This window comes from Alosa pseudoharengus, unplaced genomic scaffold, assembly GCF_046254945.1.
Source record: "Alosa pseudoharengus isolate Yale_2024_CS ecotype anadromous, Long Island Sound unplaced genomic scaffold, YU_APseudo_1.1 YU_APseudo_1.1_scf_14, whole genome shotgun sequence".
Lineage (NCBI taxonomy): Eukaryota > Metazoa > Chordata > Actinopteri > Clupeiformes > Clupeidae > Alosa > Alosa pseudoharengus.
Window position 1 is genome coordinate 33,259,599 of NW_027468609.1, and position 20,417 is coordinate 33,280,015.

Here is a 20,417-nt window from a genome sequence, read left to right on the forward strand (position 1 = left end):
TGGTGCACAAAGGATGCACTGGATGGAGAGAAAAATGTAAAGCGCTCGCCGTGCGATTTAGATTCTTTAATTAGTCTACAGATTCCATGGTTGAGCAATTCCAATTACTGATGGGAGGTATAAAGGGGGTGGGGGTGGTGATGTGGGTGTGCTACCCCCCCATAGGTTCTCACTGAGCAGGAGAGCTGGATGTTCATCACTCACAGGGCGAGCTGCTCAGCATAATCTCAAGGAATTGCACATTTCCTTCTCCAAGGGGCCCTCCAGCTTCTGACGCCATGCATGTTGATATAGGCCTCAGTCTCTCAGGATTCTGAATGCAGGGAAATGTAATGAGACATATGTACAGTGGGCATGAAATATATGTGCGGATATGGATGGTTCTCTGATCGGGAACTATCAGTGGCTCTCAAGGGGTGTGTGTGTGTGTGTGTGTGTGTGTGTGTGTGTGTGTGTGTGTACACGTACAGGCGCACATAACATAAAATGCTCACATAAAAAAATATGTTGGCTAGACATCTTGGTGTGTTTATATAGCATAGGGGAATGGAAGATGAATATTGTGTTTGTCAGTGTGATTCGTGCACATGCTCCTCCGAGTGCACATGGGTAAGGGTATGTATATGCATGTGTACTGCCACATTATGTGGGGACTTTGGCGTGTGAATGAACATGTGCGTCACGTGTGTGTGCATCTCTTCACTTAATTAGCCCGGTCACGTGAGGATTTACTTTTTTCTTGCCACAGATCATGAATTAGTCCCTTTTCCCTCTCTTTCGGTTCGTCACAGTCATGATGGAAACGTGACTGTTAGGGAGACGAGAGACTTTGTGCCAAACCGAGAGCTGCAAGCTGTCTATGCTGACAGCCCTTCGCTTGGAGAATCTTCCGCAATCTACAGCCCTTACTTTTCAGTAGCGCAGCTATGTAATTTGCTCTTGTGAACACAACCAGCGGCTTTGTTAATGTTTAATGAATCTTTTACGGGATTTGACCCAATTTAATCAACTTGGTTACAGCACGAGGAAACAGTGAAGAGAATTCTTTCCAGCGTGCCTTGCTGGCCTCCCTTGATTCTTCATGCAAGGGTTTCAATAAGGGAGAGGGATCTCCTCATCAAACAGCCATGTAAACTCGATCAGGCTCGTCACCTTTCACCCAGTTCAGAGCTAGGCCTATGTTTGTCAGTATACTTTGATCCTTATGAACTGGAAATGCAACTGCAGAATGACATTTGCCAGATTTATTAAATGTTTGCACAGCGGTTTTTACCACCAGATCATATACCGTATTTTCCGGACTCGCACTTTTTTTTTAGTCAGGTGTGACTTATATATGAAAAAAATTATATAATTGAACATGTTTTTAAATGTTAATTTATATTAACTGACATGAACCCTACATGAAACATTATCGTCTACAGCCTTGAGAGAGCGCTCTCAAATGCACAAGTCGTGAAACACACCTGCATACTTAAATCCTCAAATTACTGCCGGGATTCTATTTATAGCTGGGCCTCAGATTCTGACAAATAAAAGCCAGTATAATTTTGTTTCAATTTAACTCATAAAATAGCTCTTCTTAATAATTTATATTGTTGGTTGGTTTAATATTGTTGCCAACAAAGTCATTGTCCTACACCATGAGTCTCCAACACATTGCTCTCAAACTACCAGTAGCACGCAGCCCCAGGTTATACTACATTTAAACACAATTGTTGCTGCCAGGCATCAGCCTACGAATTTTATAAAAAGTAAATCATGCATAATTTAAAAAATAACTCAATTTAGGCTATCTTAGACCTCTTTGGCTATACGTAATAAGGTTTCCCTTGCAGCACAGCACACGTTCCATGAATGAATGAAAGCGGATGCCTTATCTCGCAATAAGCGGATGGACATCTTGACACTCTTTCATACATGAAACTTAATAGTGACCCAATGCCATTGATAGCCTACCGGTATGCTGCTCCAAACGAAAAGTATAGGCCTATGTCTCACAGTAAAACGCAAGAAATGAAGGCCTATAGCTGACTCGAAGGCTACAAGCCATGGTCCAAATAAAGGTGCTGTGCTTTGCCCAGCCATAAATTCAGGATTCACGATAGTCTGTCCCCTAAACATTCCTCACCCGTTATCTGGACATGCATGAAAACATTTGAAAACAAAACTCACTGCCATGTAATATTTGATCGCTGTTTTGCTACTAATTATCTTTCACGTGAATACACACAGAAAGTGAAAGTAGGCCTATGCGCTCCGTGCTGTCTGTTCACGTCCGCAATCGATTATAACGTTCCTCAAATGGAGAACACATCCATGTTCTCTCGCGTTATATTATAGGCTGTCATGCTTCTGTGTTTGCGGTTCCTGATCGCTAAACGTTTGTTTTCCTTTCCTGTCGATAGCGGTTGATGTAGAAGCACGTAATAGGCTATAATAATTTGACTTTAGCTGTGACAAATCCTGCTGAGAGAGAGAGAGAGAGCAAAGAGAGAGAGGCACCCCCAAAGTGGTCCTGCGCGCGCGGGGTTCAATTGAAGTCAGAGTTGGTCCGCTTTCAGGCCTATTAGATTAACGTCAGACAGTGCTGTAAAATGTGTGGGAATTTCTCGCATTATAATGGCTAGCGTTGCGGGACTTTTATTAGTATGCTCAATACTTAGTAATAATTTATGCGCAATCCCGCGCTGAAATTTAGGCCCTGGTTTTAAATGTGCATCTTTTTTTCTCTCGCTCTCTCAGTGAGCATTTGTTCTGCTGCCAGCTTGTGCCAATACGCTATATCGTCCAAAATGCTTGATTGCATTGCATTCTCCACATTTTTAGCTAAAATTTCATGTACCACATCAGCATTTTTGTTCAGTGAATCTTTTGTGAATCTTATTGCTTTACAATAGCGTCGGGCACTTGTCAGCAGCCTTCGGCTTGCCTCTTGCCACTATTCACTCCTTCATCTTCAAGATTCCCTGTAGAATTCTCAATATTTTGGGCCTCAATGTGTTCAGTTACATAGTCTGTCTGTTCTTAGTCTTGGATTTTGTGAAATAAATTTCTAAATATCACCTGCTTGCTGCAGCTTTGGTCTGCACGTCCTTTTAAAACCGCATATTTTTCTCTCTCGAGCATTTAATCTGCTGCCGGCTTGTCTCTCCACATCGTCCAAAATGCTTGATTGCATTGCATTCTCCACATTTTTAGCTAAATTTTCATGTACCATATAAGCATTTTTGTTCAGTGAATCTTTTGTAAATTGCTTTACAATTACCGTCGGGCCTGGCCTATAGCCTGGCTTGCTTCAGTCACGTCTAAAACTGCATCTTTTTCTCTCTTGTGAGCATTTAATCTGCTGCCAGCCTGTGACTCCACATCGCCCAAAATGCTTGATTGCATTGTATTCTCCACATTTTAGATACATTTTGGTGTACCACATGGTATTTTCTTTCAGTGAATCTTTTACCTTCCTGCCCTCCTCTTAGCTGCCTTCACTCCTTCATCTTCATTAACATTAATCTTTTTGGCCTCAATAATCCAGTTACATAGTCTCTGTTTTTGTTTTTGGATTTTGTGAAATACATTTCTAAATAAATGCAACTTATAGTCCGGTGCGACTTATATATGTTTTTTTCCTGTTCATGACGCATTTTTTGACTAATGCGACTTATACTCAGGAGCGACTTATAGTCCGGAAAATACGGTATTCTTTAAAAATAAATATGTACCGGTATGTGATTTTTCCACTCGATTGGTGAGTTGCTGAAACCCTGTTTAAAACACACTGGTGACCAGTTTTTTAAGCAGCCTTTTCATCACAACTCACTTCACATCCAAGATTTGAAGCTTCTCAACTGGCAGGGTTCAAGATGATGACTTTATCCCCAGAGTCTATAGACATGGTTTTGTGTGCAGGAAGAGCCATTCACCTACGATTTCACATCTTGATGAAACTTGCCATAATACTGAGAGACTTTGACCTACTGCTTGCCTTTTAACCAAATGCCTCACTGGCAAACTTAATGCTGGTTTGGCACACTTACTGTTTTCTTGCTGTTTGTATCTAAGTCTATGTAGTAAGGCTGTAGTGTATATTAGTATACTATGTTAGCTTTGATGCCATTTCTATTTGTGTCTGTATATAAACCCAACAGGAAGTGAAGATAGAATGTTCAGTGTAGGCCTACTTCCACACCATTTATTGTTACATTAGAACCAACCCAATATTTCACACAACTGAACCCAAAACACTGATAAAGCTTTCTGTGTAGAAATAATGTACATTTAAATTTACATTGAAATCAGCATGAAATGGTTGCATAATGTCGGTCCATGTTCTCTATAATATGCTAATGTTATTGGCCTCCACACTTTGTACAAGCCATTTCTGGTGATTGGGACTGAAAAGGGGTCATGAGTTCACTTTTGAGTAAGTGCAGACACAACAACAGCTGCTTTCTGAGCCAATATTTTGTATTTATGATTTATGAGTTTGTTCAATACTGCCCTGTCTTCCCATAATCTTTAAATGTCAGTGTCTTTTGACAGTACTAGAGTGTGCTAAACCAAATGAAAATGAACTTTAGGACAGAGATTCAGTTGTCCACAGTTGGTACAGTACAAACAAATCCATAACTGATTGTGAAACCCATAGCTTTTACCTAGATTTTGCTCAAAAACACAGACCGTTTCTTCAGTTAGGCTACTTCCCATGTCCTATGGAGAGATGTCTAGACTGTTTTTCATTTCTGTGAAATTAACTGTAGACTGAACTACAAACACTAACAAATTAAGGGAACTAAATAAGGTTCCAACAAATGACACCTAAAAGGGGCATGTCTCTTAATGAGACGTCTCACTCGTTTGCCTCGTTTCATCCACAACCTGCAGTTTTCGTTCTGAACAAGCTGTGATTTAATTAAATATTTTGTATTGCTCTACTCTTTTCAAGTTCCTCTCTGTCAGCGGCCAAGAGTGTGTTTTACACACAAAGGTGAATGTAGCTAGACTGCTTTACCAGCACTGGGTTGTAAACCTACAACACAAATTACTACTCCCTCTGGGCAAATTGTTTTACAAGGGACGCAAGGACTTTTATACTAATCATTCTGCAGGAGCTTTTACAGAACCCTGTAATTTTAGGTGTATTAGAACTGAAAGTCACACCTGGACTAATCACCTTCTCTGGGTAACACTACAGTTTTTTCATTTTCAGAAAGGGATTTTACAATTTTGAGTTGGCACTCACAAACATTGTAGTTAAAAAAAAAAAAAACGAACATAGACTTGGCACTGCCAAAGCAGTTTATTCCGTGGGAGTGTACTACAGTATATTAAAGTTCATGAGACACTTTATAGAGGCTGAAGAGAAATGGTCCGCTGTTCATCGCTGTATCATCCTAATGTGACGGAGAGCCCACTCCATCCTTCATTACGATGATGAGCTGGAAAACCGCGCAGGGCTACTGGAAATCATCACCCCTCATCTCTCCTCTGCCTGGGCCACACAAACATGCACCTCCAAAACTTAAAGAAAAATAAAAGTTCCAAAAGTTGCCTATTGCCATGGGATGGAATTTTTCATTTGGTTTTGCATCTGTAATGTGTGGCCGAGCCCGGGATAACTGTCTAGGTGTGAGGGGTGTGTGTGTGTGTGTGTGTGTGGCGGGGGGGGGGGGGGGTGTAGCTCCTGCTTACATATGCACCCCCAAGGACGTCCATTTTTCAACAAATGCTTTGCTCCCCTGGCAGCGCATTCTTCTAGAATCTCTTAAGTTCCGATGAGAACAACGCTAAGCAAATCAACTGGAGAGTGGCATGAATATTACATCAGTGCCTGAAGGCCTGGCCATGACGGGCTCAAGACAGTCTGGGGAGGGTATTACTGTGCGTCTCTGCCACTCCGCCACCAGGAAATATGCATTAGACTCTTGTACACATCCATAAATGCATAAGTCCTTGGAGACGGGGGGGATCTCAGTTACTGTCACAGGCAGAGATTTGTACCATGGTACAGGATTGGCTCATGCAATATGCCGGGTTGCTTGACGTGCACTGGGATGTGCCAATCACTGTTTTGAGCTGCTCTCTGGGAGGCCTTGACAAAAGCTACTTATGCGATCAAACTGATGAGGTGATTCTAGCGGTTGCAAACCCTATGACGTGTGCCGTTGTGTGTGGAATCAGAGCTTATCACAAGATTTTGAGATCAGTGTCAATACTGATGGCTGAGGAGACAATGAGCGGTTTTAATTAAAAACTTTTTTTTTTTTCGCTTTCTAAACTGCACAAATGATGCCCTCCATATTCTTATTCTTCTACACTCTGTCCTTTCATAGAGCCTCTAAGGCATTGAGTTCTTGTAGTCTGGACATGTACTGCTTCCATCACTGACCTTCAGACAGTGAAATCAGAGAAATGAGAAACCGCCCACTCTCCTCATAGACGGCACAAATTCATTCCTGCATCTTGTTGAGCACCGTAAAAGATATTTTCTTATTTTTATTTTCAAGCAACAACATACTCTGGTAAAACTAATCTCACTTACTCAAAGTAATGTGTTTTTTAAAAACTGTAAGCAGGTTTTCAAGACTCTTTTTAAACTTTGCTAGTCCAAACTCAAGGGGGCTGTTGATCAAACGTGATAGTATGGCACAGTAAGCATACTCGGTGGCTCGTGGCTGAAGGACTGCTGTTGTGTAAAGTTGAGGAAGGCTGTATTATTTGGCCTGTTTGTCCTGGGGGGAGCTTTAGAGTACAAACCGCAGGTCAAAGCCCCCATGCCAGCACCCTGATTGAGTTTCATGCTCTTGCCAGTTGGGGTCCTGACAACACACTGAGAAAGAGAGAGGGAAGGGAGAGGAAAAGAGAGAGAGAGTGAAAAAAGAGAGTGTGTGTAAGAGAGAGAGAGAGAGACTGTTAAGCACAGGAAAACGTGCCAAAAGGCTGCCAATGCCTAAGCTCTCCTCTGAGCACCTGGAAGAAATGGAATTCCTCCACAGCCCAGCAGAGAGTGGCTTTAGCGCGGCGAGACTTCAGCTGCCATTATCTGTGCGGATCCGCTCTTTCATTTCCAGCGTGCGCGGCGCCGACCGCAAGGTGCAGGCCACAGTGGCTTTGTAGTAAAATTGATTCTGCTCGTTTGATGTATCATTGTTGTCACTGCTAACCAGATCACCTCTGTGCACAGAAAACACGCCACCCCTCTGAGCCTCCATTGAAATGACTTCTCACTCCATTTAACTATTCTTTCTTTCTACCGCCATCTCCTTGTTTCATTCTCTCTCTCCCTCACTTGTTTTCTCTCTCTCTCTCTTTATCTCTCTCTCTTGCTCTCTGTCTCTCCTCTCTCTCTCTCTCTCTCTCTCTCTCTTCCCTTTCTCACTGTGTGTCTGCCTCAGTGTCACTGCAGTATTCATGAAGGCATGGAGAAATAAAGAATACCAGTCTCTTTAGAGGAAGAGGGCTTCAGTAGCAGACCCCTTTCAGTTATAAAAGCATTATGACAGAATTTCAATTCATCCTTTTATTTCCATTTCCACTGTTACAAAGTCTTTTGTTATGGCAACGGCACATTTTATCCGTATCTCATTGTGAAGAACAATACTGACAGATTTATGCGCTGTGCGCATGTGTGTGTTGGTCTGTGTGTGTTCCTGGGTCTGAGTGAAACATGTGTTCACCGACTGTATGTTAAAATCAGTTTTAACTGAACGACTATGAATGTGCTCAGAAAGGTAAATCTTCATGAAATTATTCTGTGTAAAATAGGCTGCCATGCATTTAGGCAAGTCAGCTCCGTCTCAGATTAGCTGAAAACCGAGTCTCTTGCGCATAATTTCGACCATAAAATGTGCAAGTTTGGGATTTATTTGAATTTGTCGTTGTAAAAATGTTCAAAAATGCTCTCTGTTTATGAGCTGATCACTGATCGCCTTGAAAACTCCGTCTCTGGGTGTGCTAGAGTATTTTATCTCTTGGTGAACTTGAGCACTACAGCAAAATAGAGTAGCTGGGCAATTAGGACATGGCCTTTCGATGATCCCTCTGCTTTGATGCCAACCCTGTCAACTGAGGAGTGCTAAAGAACATCCCCCTCTACTGGCCACACCCCGAAACTGCAGCCAGGGACTCATGTCCAGCCTTGAGTGCACCCATTGGAGCACATCTTTCCCCCTTGGTCATTGGAATGTTTATGGACTTGTGTATGTACACTGGCATAAGTGCACAGATACTGTGCTGTTTCAAGAGCTCTCAGCTGACTTAAAGAGTCGGTTGCATGTTAATACTTATGCAGGGGGGGGGGGCAACCCCCCCTCCCCTCTCACTTTTCAGTCTCTACTTACTTCTCTCTCAAATTAGATTATGTCAAATTAGATTTAATTGAATCAATTAAATCAAAAGGGTTTTATTTCTGTAACAGTACATTTTCCAATATCTTGCCCTCCTTTCATTTTGTATTCACTCTTAAGTCTCTACCCAGATGACCATGGACTTGCATGCTATTTGATATTCTCCATGATCATTTCATCTTTAAGTACAGGGGGTCCCACTTTCTCTGAAGGGCTCATAACCATTATGTATTTTATTCTTAATGTGATCAATGTATTGTTTTTACGAAACTGACATAAAGGCATGTTTAAGGAATCAGTTAGTAACTTTGCAACTATGTATTTACTTCATAACAAATTATACTAAACACTTCATCTTATACGGACACTTCCACTTGACACTTCAACTTCAACACATCAATATGGATATTGTAGAAACATAAAAACAGTGATAAATGAGAGTACCTCATGTAAAATATATCGTGCTAGATTCAGAGACAGGAAAATAAGGATGTTTAAGATAAAAAAGCAGGACTGCATATCTGTTTGGCTGTGAGTCAAATTGCCATATAAAGAATTTTCAAATCGCAATCCATAGTGGTCCCCCCCTCTCTCCCTCTCAGACACACACACATACACTCGATCTCTCTCTCTCTCTCATAGTATGACACTATTCTTCAATGTTTATGCTTCACAGGAGCAAATAATGGTTAATATTGTAAATTTTTCTTACCCATTTGCTGATCATCATGCTTATTGTTCAGTATCTATTTTTCCTATACAATAAGCTATAGAGCTATAAGAGCTGCTGACATTGTAATCTGGATCAGTTCTTTGTGCAAAACAAGATGTCCTTGTGTTCCATTTAATTGCAAAGATGTGGGATGACATAAGGAGGTTTGAACAGTATGACAGTAAACACAGGTCTGACATTTTGTTGTTATGGTTCAGAAAGTGAGGAGGCATCACTTATCATAGCAGAGTTTGTGCCTGCAGGACAGGTATGGATTGGATGGGAAGATGAAAGAGGAGAAGAGAGGTGAATTTTGGGGGAACAATGAAAGGAACATTTCCAAAAGGAAAAAAAGAGCACAGGACCGAACTCCGCTTTCTCTTTCTCCGTCACAGCGTTTCTCAGCACCATCAAACTTCAAACCAAAAAAAGAGTCCTCCGAAGAACACAGGCTTCACTGCTTACCTCTTAAAAGTCCTGAAGATTTCTCTAATGTTTAATCAAAACATAAACTTCTAAAATATCTTCTTGAACACTCACTACAGACACAGACCCTGCTATTGTAGGTTGTCAGCTCTCTCTCAAGTACTTTATGAAGACGTGGAGAAATGCACCGCACAACAATGAATGACCTTAAAAAGTCTTTGTGCTTCTGCATCAGGCCGTGACAGTGTCAGATGCTAGAATATTTGTTTTCCAACAAACTTGTGTATTGAAGTACATAGCAAAGGTTGCATTTCTAAATTGCACTGTAATGCTTGTTTATTAGAGTGCATGAAAATGCAATCTACTGTTATCCGATTTCTTCTTCTTATTCTTCTAACGCTTTTTCTGCGTTTAATGCGGCTTCAACCGTAGTAACTTCATTCAAACTGCGTTACGTAGGTCTTTCTTAGGACAGGTGTTGAATGTATTTTTCATATTTGCAACTTTTATACTTTAACTATTAATTAAAAACTACTGAAAATGTCCCCATTGACTTAACATTGCCGATTATGGCATCACAATAGGGCACTTGTCAGGGCACACAGACTCAGGAAACAAGGTTAGGCTCAATCAAGTCGTTTTAATTTGAAAACAGCAACCAAGGCAGGAGAATTAAAACTAGGTCTTGAAGTGAAGTTAACGCTCAGAAGATCTTGACTTGACAAACAAGGCAGTCCAACATAAAGGCTCCAATCTTGCAAGAGGATATCGTCCAACAGAAAAAGTCCAATAGAAAATGTCCAACATAAAAGTTCTACAACCTGGGACGTAGCAGGAAATTCCAGAAAAGAGGAGCGGGGCTTGGAAACAAGGAGCAGTCCGTGCGCTGGAGTAAGTGTCTCCGTTGAAGAGGCCAGACAGAGAGGGCAGAGTGACAGGGGTTTAAATAGGCAGTAGGAGATTGGCTACAGGTGGGGAGTGGCCAACGGGAGATTGGATGATTGGGTAATCAGTAGACAGGGGAATTAGATTGGGAGATCGTTGGAGCAGAGTGACGAGGAGAAGAGACTGGTGGAGAACCTGGTGGTGTCATGACAACTTGGAATCCTATGCCAAGTGTTCCGGCCAGAGCCATATGGTTCCGGCCACCTCCAGCAACTGTCTGTCTCAGACTGCATACAATCTGGCTCTCTTAAGACTACTACAGATCCTGTTCAACTGTTTCCTCTGGCCACAACTGTTTCAAAATAAAAGTCTCCACTACAATAATTCCCTATTAAAGAATTTAACCATTTCAACTATCCAACTATTTAACTTTTCAACTATTCCAACTGTCAGTTATAATCAACTGTGCCTCTAGCCTACTATATTAAACCACCACCTACCTAGCAACCAATTTAGCAACCATTTAAATTAAGTATCTATGTCAGTTTCCATAGCAACCAAGATGATTATACTAGCAAACCACTGTAGTAACTCCTTTATTTCTGATAGTAGCCACCATGGACACCCTAGCAACAACCTAGCAACGACTTCAAGTACCCTAGCAACAGCCTAGCAACCACATGCACAGTTAAAACCTAGTAACCAACATCATTAACCTAGCAACCAGCATAGCAACCAACATAACTACTCTAGCAACAGTCAGTTGTCATCAACTTTGACTCCCGTCAACTGTTTCCTCTGCCCACAACTGTTTCAAAATAAAACTCCTTACTACAATAATTCCATTTTAAATAATTTAACCATTTTAACTATCCAACTATTTAACTGTTCAGCCTTTCCAACTGTCAGTCGTCATCAACTACAACTCTCGCCAACTGTTTCCTCTGTCCTCAACTTCAACTTCAAAATAAGTCCTCAATACAATAATTCACTATAAAACTATTTAATAAACTACTCAAATATTTAACTGTTTGGCCATTCCAACTGTCAGCTGTCATCAATTATGACTCCCCGCCAGCTTTTTTCTTTATCTGACCTCCATCTTTTTACTTAGATTATATTTTAGACAATATTCAACAATATTTCATTCAGCAGCCATTTTTGCATTTTCATGCACTCGTAATTCCCTGGAATTACATTCTCTAGTTTTTTTTTGTTTTATTGAGTTGAGTTAATAGAGTGAGTTAATATATTACCGGTTCAGTGTTTTGTGTTTCTTTTAAACTAAGAGGTATAGAAAGAGAAACACACACACACACACACACACACACAACCACACATAATGGTGTGTTCAAAACAAAGGTTCAGCAAATCAAATGAGCTTTGTATTATTCATTGTTTTTTTTCTGCTCTGCATCACAATCAGCACAGAAAATGTTATGCTCCTGCCTGGAAATCTTGTCCAAGGAGCACCAGACCCAAAGTAAATTGCTTTTTCTTTTTCTCCTTCTCTCCCCCTCCTCCTCTTCCTCTCTCCTCTCTACTCTGTTGCCACTCTCTGGAATGTGTGTGTCACTGGAGTGGAATAATGAGACCAAACCCTCTACGTACTCCACCCAAGCAACGGGTTGGCTGGACCACTGCTCCTCTGGCTCGCTCTCTGCTCTGGCACTGTCCAGCTGGCTCAGGCAGTTGAACAGAAAGCACGGCATGCAGACATTTAACCGGCCAACGCACCTTTGAGATTCACTGGCACGGTCCAAGTGACTGAATCTTGATATAGTATATTTTATACAACAGCTCCAGCTGAATTGTTTAATTTGGCAAGAAGATCTCTGCGAGTCTAGTAGAACAATTTGCTTATTGCTAGCATCCCTCTGACTCACAGAGCTTGGGTAAACGTTTGTGTTTGGTTTGGCAGTCTCAATAAAACTATTTTTGATAGAGGAGTAGAAGAACAGACTAAATGAAACACCATACATCATTTTCAAATATCATCCAATTAGTCTGTATGTATATACGTTGTTAATGCATTTCTTTGGTGTTTGTATTGGGAGACTCTTGGAGAATTGTGCCCATCTGTTCTCTACTCCAACACAATAAGGGGCTGAGGTGAACGGTTGTAATAGTTTCTGGCTGTGAGGCCAAGAAAAGGCTTGGATCATAATCTGCCACCAGGCCGAATCCCACAGGACCCAGGCGACGTGATGATGGGGCACAAAGCAGCATGGCTCTATAGTGGAGAGGCATTCCATCAGAGCTTTCAAATGTAGCCACAGTACATTTTTCCAAAAATGAAGCTTTTAGCCTCTGGTGGCAGACCTTTTCAAAACATGGAATGTAACTCTACTTGAACCAAGGTGAAGCACCTCAGGGTTTGTTCAACTCTGAATGACAATAATGTCACCACATTGAAAGGCTTCCTTTTACCAGCCATGTTGGACAAGAAAGCACAGAACTCTTTTGTCCCCCACACAATCTCATATTCTATTCTTAACTCCTCAATCTCATCCACTGACCCTCTTTATGTTCTGTGTAGGATGGAGGCAGCTTTCCAGAGGATTCTGCAGGTGGACCTGGAGGTCAACGGCCTGCTGGATCCACTGAGCAGCCGCACCGTCACCTGGCAGGTGGAGTACCCGCTCTCCCGCACTCTCTCCGACGAGATCCAGACTCTGATTCGCCTGGCACCACAGGACCTGGGTGGCATCGTGCCCCTGGCCATGGTAAGGAGAACCTCTTATCCCGCTCTCAGTTTGACCAGGTTACAATAGGGGCCTGTCTTTCACTGACTCATATAAGTAAATGGAGAGAGGATAAAAGGGTAAAGTCTCCATTATCTGGTACATAGCACAAAGGCATCAGCTGTCAGGGAAAGTAGGAGGTAATGATGAAATATAGCAAGAGGTTCAAAAAGGTGAATGGCCGCTCTGAAACAGAATGTATGAGGGTTTGGTTTGTCAGGTTTGTTATACTTTTTTTGAGGAATGGTTCTTTTTCATTGGTTGAATGGTTCTTTTTTCATTTTATCCTGCATTGCACCAGATGGAATTAATCAAGTGCAGAAGTCTAGTTTGAGGCAACCATTTGTCTTTTTCGGGACATATATTTGGCATTGTTTGACCATCTATATTTATTGCAGAGACTTCATTTGTGAGGTTTATTGAAGTGATTTGATCAAGAGTTCAATTGCATGTTCCAGAGCAGTAAGCACCGCACTTTCTTGCACATTCATAAAATGCTGGGCAGTCTAATTCACCATTACAAGACAAAAATATCAGCTCTTGGCAGTGATCATGGAACTCAATCGTGGGCTCTGAGCTGCTTCATGGCGTTCAGATTTTGTGTTGTTTTAGCATTACTGTAACGGCCTTAAGACGGACCATTTATTTGTCAAGTCAGTGAGTACTGGCTGGCAGCATGTGTTTTTGCTCTTACATGTTTGACGTTTGTTTTAGAAATATAACACTAAGGTCTAGATAAAGTCAAAACATTATTTTTTTATAAAAAATAAAAAAAAACATCAAAAGGAAATGGTATGTAACACACCATGCACAACAGGAAAATTAAGTGAAAGTGCTGTTCAGTGTCACTCTACAGAACTGTAAGGTTAACTAAAAAAAAAAAAACAGTTAAAGTTAATAGGTAATTATGTCCTCGAATATGTCTAAATATGGATTGGCTACTGACATTTCTTTAATTTCATCTTAATTCATGTATAACATCTAAAACTGATAAAGTGACAGTGAAAAGCACATGCTCTATTTCCCTGTGCATGAAATTGCACAGACTCCATACTTACAAAAGCAGTCAGACTGTTAGGGATGTTAGCTACTATTCCATTCAAAGGGAATCAGAGGGAAGGGAATATCAAAGATTTGACTTGGCCTCTTCTACCCACTTGCAGTCTCAGTCTGACTGGGATAGCTCATCCTGCTAGAGGAAGTTACACCAGGAAGCTGCATTTCAAACAGCCTATCAGTTGGATTGTTAACAGAATTTGCGCTTTCCTTGGGAATCGGGCCCATGACTGTGTCAGAACTAGCAATTTGCTCTCTCTTGGTTGAGCTACAGAAGCTTACTGAACACAGATCAATGCATTTGGATAAGAAATGTCTTTAATCTCGTGAGCTGTTGCACCAACCCTTTGAAATAGATATGTTTATCGTTCTCCCTAATTATCCGTTCTTCTTGGTCTCTAATGTTTGGCATAAGGTGTCTGTCGTTTTAGCATGTACTTTGTTCTCACTCCACCATTAAACATACACGTTATTGATTTTTCCTGCATTCGGCGCACTTTGATGCCTCTTGTTTATTGCACTGTGAAAGGCAAAATTATTCTTTCATGAAGACTGCCCCATGTTTTGCTTCCTCTATGTCTTTGTCTTACTGACATTGTCAGTCCAACCACAGTATATTATTTCTACTCTCACATCTATTGCAGAGGATTGGCTTGCGTGATTGGAGAAATCTGGGAGCCAGCTAATGTTATCTGCTGAAACAACAGTCACAACTGCTTTGCTGCACACAACGCTTGCACATTTTAATTAGGACTAATTTGGCTAATAGTGTATATAGTCTTTTACCATAATTGAGGGGGTAATTGAGTTTGGGCCAAGAGTAATTCTTTTCGAATGGGAAGAGTTGGTAAGTGACTGCAGACATCTAAATGTAATAAGATAATGGTTATTTATAACATGACTGGCTGAAATGGACATGATGGGTGAGCGGTGTACTGTGTTTCTTTTTTTTTTAGTGCTCTGGTGATTCGATTATGAATTATGAGGAAGCAAAGTTGCATTGAGAGGTCATTTGGAACATAGCCGTGGATATGAAGGGGGTGGCAGTAAGGGAGAGGGCAGACTGAGTCTGCATAGATGGACGGAGGTGTTGCTTTTACTGGAAATGGTCAGCCATTAATTGGTGCCCAAATAGCTTGCTTTGATGGCTTGCTTTATTTCATGCACTATCGTCATCATAGCAAGCATTATCATCATTCCCTTTTTTTCTAGGAACATACAGTATATACACACACATTTAAAGGAGAGACACTCTCCTAGCTCAAGCGGTCTTGTACAGTAAAGGAATGGACTGAATGAACGGAAATAAAGTCAGTCCTATACAATGCACAACTAGTCTACCATCTGTGCCTTTGGTGTGTGTGTATATGTGTGTGGTGTGTGTGTGTGTGTGTGTGTGTGTGTGTGTGTGTGTGTGTGTGTGTGTGTGTGTGTGTGTGTGTGTGGGTGGGTGGGTAGGTGTGTGTGTGTGTGTGTGTGTGTGTGTGTGTGTTGTGTGTGTGTGGGGGGGGGGTGGGGGGGGGTGGGTGAGTGGTTGTGTGTGTGTGTTTACATATTCTGTGTATTTTCAAATGCAGGCTGTCTCTGGGCTCTCATTAGGTGCTGTTGGCCCTCTGGCTGACTAGCTCTCCCACTCTCTCCCTCTCTCTCACTCTTTCACTCTCTCTCTCTCATTCAAGGTCTCGCATTACCATTAGTCGCCGCGCTCAAATTAACTCGACAAGAAACGTTGAGGCGCTCCGTGTCTATCTGTCAGGCTCCGGCAAATAACACACGTGGGTGCGTGTGCATGTAGGCACGACAACACAGCACAACACAACAAAGCGCAACACAACAAAGGCCTCCTTCTTTTTCACTGAAAGATAAAGAACAACTCACTTTGTATGGGGTGATGCTTCCACAGAAAAAAGTCATTATTGCTGGATGTATCATTGGTGTATTCACAGGACACAGCTTTTTTTTTTTTTGCACCACCCACACCATTCGATTACATTCTCGGATCACTCAGGTTTTTCCACCTTTTCTTCCTGAGGCAGTCAATCTAAAGTTTTTGCTCTGTATGAAAAACATAGTAAAACACGGCGAAATAAGCTCAAATAAAAGCCCAGACTACAAGCAGAAGTGCATCGCTGGTGCAACTGTGGCGAAGACGGGATCAATGTAATCACATCAGTTTCGATGTCCAGAATGACTTGATGCCTTAATAGGATTTGGCAGTGTGAGACACCCACAACTTGAGGCAGAAATATTTCATGCTTTTAGATGCCTCTGCGGTTATTCCCCCTCCTGACTCTATTGACTTTAGTTTATGAATCCTGTAATTGGTAGCGCGATTTTATTTTATTTATTTCGCCATTCTCTTCACTGTGGGAATCTGGAGAAGATAGAGTTGGTGCTATCTGCTGCCTTACCTCAGTAGTCTCTGGATTTTGCTCCTTTTACCTCACTTCAAAGGGGCACACTAGAGGGTGGCGCTGAGACAGAGAGAACCAGAGAAATTACTGGGAGCAGTCGACTACCTTCAAACACGTTCCAGGTTCTTTTTAAGGATTTCTTTTGTTATGCGTAGTGGGCGCCGAGCGCCGACTCTTCCTCCTCTGATGTCTCACACCAAGGCTTTCAGCTCGGTGTGTGTAGACGTGTGTATACGTGTGTTTGGCTTTGAGTTGGAATGTGGGGATGTGTGTATGTGAGGAAAAAGTGTGTGTGTGTGTGTGTGTGTGTGTGTGTGTGTCTGAGGGTAAGTGAGAGAGAGAGAGAAGAGATATGCATATCAGTGTCTGTGTGAGGGAGAGCAAAAGGCAGAAAAAGAGAGTCTGTGTGTGTGTGTGTGTGTGTTTGTGTGTGTGTGTGTGTGTGTGTGTGTGTGTGTGTCTATATGTGTGTGTGTGCATGACCATCTATGCGTGCCATGAATATGTCTGTCTGTGTGTGTGTGTTTGTGATGCAATCTCCATGCTGCCCCAGCGTGTGCTACCCTAGCTAGCCACTCAGTGGGAGCAGCAGGAGCCTTCGCTTTGCTGAGTCCCAGTCAACAGGCTGCTGAAACAGACCATTCTTTCACGACACACTCCAAGATATTAGCTCCTTAGTGCTTCAGCTCTGCTGGATGGCATCCCACAGGGATCAGTGTCGAGACCAAAGAACAATCAGGCTACAAACAGCGCTATGGCTGAAACAATGCAAAGCTTTTCCCCATACAACACGCTGGCTGTTTGGTGTTCCGTGTTATCTGTTATGAAAGCCGTTGCCTCCAGGCAAACACTGAGGCCGTGGTGCCCAAGCGAAGCTATCAGTCTTTGCCCATTGCAGTGTTTTAGTTCTCGCCGCTTTGCTTTTACTGCCTTTGTCACCCAGGTGCCTCTGTAGGTAAAGAGAGGCGGCTGTTTCAGAGGAGGAGGAATGGAGGAGGGGGAGGAGAGGAGATGGGGTTGACATGAGAACAGTTTTTCTTTTTTGAAGAGGTGGATGAGTGTGTTGTTGGCTGGGATTAAGATGCAGACAGGTATATATAAGTGTGTGTGTGTGTGTGTGGTGGCAAAGCAGTGCCCTGGAAGGGAGCTGCAGCGATCGATCGGCCTCCCTGAATGGCCTTTCATTACTCTGAAACTCTCAGAGCGCTGGCCCGCATGGTATGTGAACCATCCCCTCCCCCTCACACACACACACACACACACACACACACACACACACAATTTATTCTCACAGATGTTCAAATGCCAGAGCTTGCAGATACATAGCATAACATAGTACACAGTACATAAATACACACCACAGGTAAACACACACACAGACAAACACACACATACACACAAACACATGCGCACGCACACACACACACACACACACACACAGGAGGTATTCTCACAGATGTTCAAATGGCAGAGCTTGCAGATGTACATAAATGCACACCACAGATTCACACACAAACAAACGTACACACACACCCAGACACACGGCACCCGAGGCCTACCGATTAAGGAATCAGATGACTGAAGGGTGAGAAAAAATATGGGCGTGGGGAGTTAACAGCATGCTCCCATGTCCATATCCATGGCTGAGGTGCCCTTGAGCAAGGCACCGCAATGGCTATCCACTGCTCTGAGTGTGTGTGTGCTTACTATTCATTGTGTGTCTATCTATCTATCTATCTATCTATCTATCTATCTATCTATCTATCTAATCACACACACACATTAGCTGCTTTTAGACACGTCCTCCACAGTATATACGGAACTTTGTCAAACGAATGTCCAACCCTTCGGGTGATTCAGATATGATGCTGACATGTGGACATTATGTGTGCACGACACCGACGCACATGAAAAGAATCTCCGCGTGGCTGAACAGGTTGAACGTGGTTGAACACGCACATGAGCAGAATCTCCACATGTTCTTCGCTTCGCTCAGACATGAGCTCATTTACATAATGTCCGTTGGAAATACTAGGAGGGGAGTAGTGTAAAAGCCGGCTAAGTTGGGAGTTCCAAATGTCCGGTTATGTCATTCAGATATATGGCCCAATCGCTTTACATCCGTAGAACATGCATGCACTCACCTAATCGTAGCAATGTCTTCTCCACTAATACATTTCTTCACTAATACATTTGCATACCCAGCTACAGCATACTTACACACATGCATACACACACACTCACACCCACAACTCTGAAACTGACTCCCTTTGTGTGTGGCAGTGATCCTACAGTTTTTCTCAGTCGCTTTGGTGCTTTTCTCAGATCAGAATGAAAATTCTCATAACTATTAGTTCAACCTCCACAACATTTAGTCATTTGTGCACATCATAGTAGCAATTTCTCCTTCCTCTGTAATGTGGCTAGATGTGACGTCCAAAGTCGGACCACAGATTTCTGAGAAGGAGAACAAGAGAAGGAGAGCGACATTAAAAACAGCATCCGAGAAGGGCATGAACAAGAGACCGGCCTCACAATGGCTCCATTCTAATGCATTTAGAGCCTGCGCTTGCCATTGTGCCATTTCAGTGTGATTGCGGAGAGCAGTGGGGGATAATGACAGCTTTGTGACTGCGCCTGGGAAAGGTGAGCGCGAACGGACGGAGTTCGCCGCTGCAACGCCGCTCCGCTCTCACCTCATCGAGTCCAACCGCTAAATCGATTTTTGTCCTCCCCTTTTTCTCTCTCTCTCTCTCTTTCTCTCTCTCTTTTTTAATCAAATATTCTAAATAGTTTGAAGTTTGGCTGTGCATCTTGATAGAGCACCCTTGCACCTTGCTCCAGCTTTTTACTCTGGTGCTTCTCACAGCCTGCCAATAAGGTCCATTGACTTGTTTTGCACTAGCCTCCATCTCATCCATGCTTGATGCGCAGGCGATGCCCCACCACATTTGGATGTAAATATGAGCGGCGGAGGCACCAGGGGAAGGGTGTGTGTGTGTGTGTGTGTGTGTGTGTGTGTCTGTCTGTGTGCCTGTGTGTGTGTCTGTGTGTGTGTGTGTGTGTGTGTGTGTGTGTGTGTGTGTGTGTGTGTGTGTGTGTGTGTGTGTGTGTCTGTGTGTGTCTGTCTGTGTGTGTGTGTGTTTGTGTGTTTGTGTGTCTGTGTGTGTGTGTGTGCATGTGTGTGTTTATGGGGTTAGCGGATAGGTGAGCCTGGGCAGAGGCCGTTGGAGTGAGCTGGCTGCCTAATGCCGAGTCCCGGCGTCTCCGATGGCTGCCAGTGGGCGGACCTGTCAGGCAGAGCGCATGAATTATGCAACGGGAATCGGGGCTTGCCAGCTGCATGCCCAGTCCCGCGGTCAAGGGTAACGCCGGTAAACCACCGCCCCTCAGGAGCCAAAGCAGACATAGCTCACCTCACACACCCGCTGTTGATACCTGAGTGCGCAGCTGAGCAGGTTTATTGTTTCGAGTGTGTGGGAGAGTGACCTCATCAGGGCCTAGATATGTTAAATTATAACAGCATATGACATGTACATATACAGTATTCACCGAACGTATCTTTATTTAATACTTTTTACCCTTCCACTGAGAAGATTAAATAGAAAGAGTATGAAACAAGCCATCTTCTTCAATATGGAAGTTTTCTCACCGTACTTCTGAGTGCGTCATGTAGTTCAATATACTATTTGTCAGCTTGCCCTCATTGACCCTCTGGAGCATCGACCTGCTCTTTAAATCTTCCTCTCAGAGAGTAATTCATCGTCGACTCTTTCTCGGACCGTCACCGGTGATGTAGAGGTATTATTTGAGGCGTTGGAGCACACCAGCTGTC

At 42.7% G+C, this 20,417-nt stretch overlaps 1 protein-coding gene across 1 annotated transcript in view; it reads left to right on the plus strand.

Moving 5' to 3' along the window:
- The window catches only part of LOC143122657 (transmembrane protein 132D), a 115,487-nt gene that overhangs the window by 66,998 nt on the left and 28,072 nt on the right, over positions 1–20,417 (plus strand). Inside the window, exon 4 of the mRNA XM_076283438.1 lies at positions 12,908–13,094. Coding sequence (XP_076139553.1) covers positions 12,908–13,094 — 187 coding nt within the window. The remainder of the gene's footprint in view (positions 1–12,907; positions 13,095–20,417) is intronic.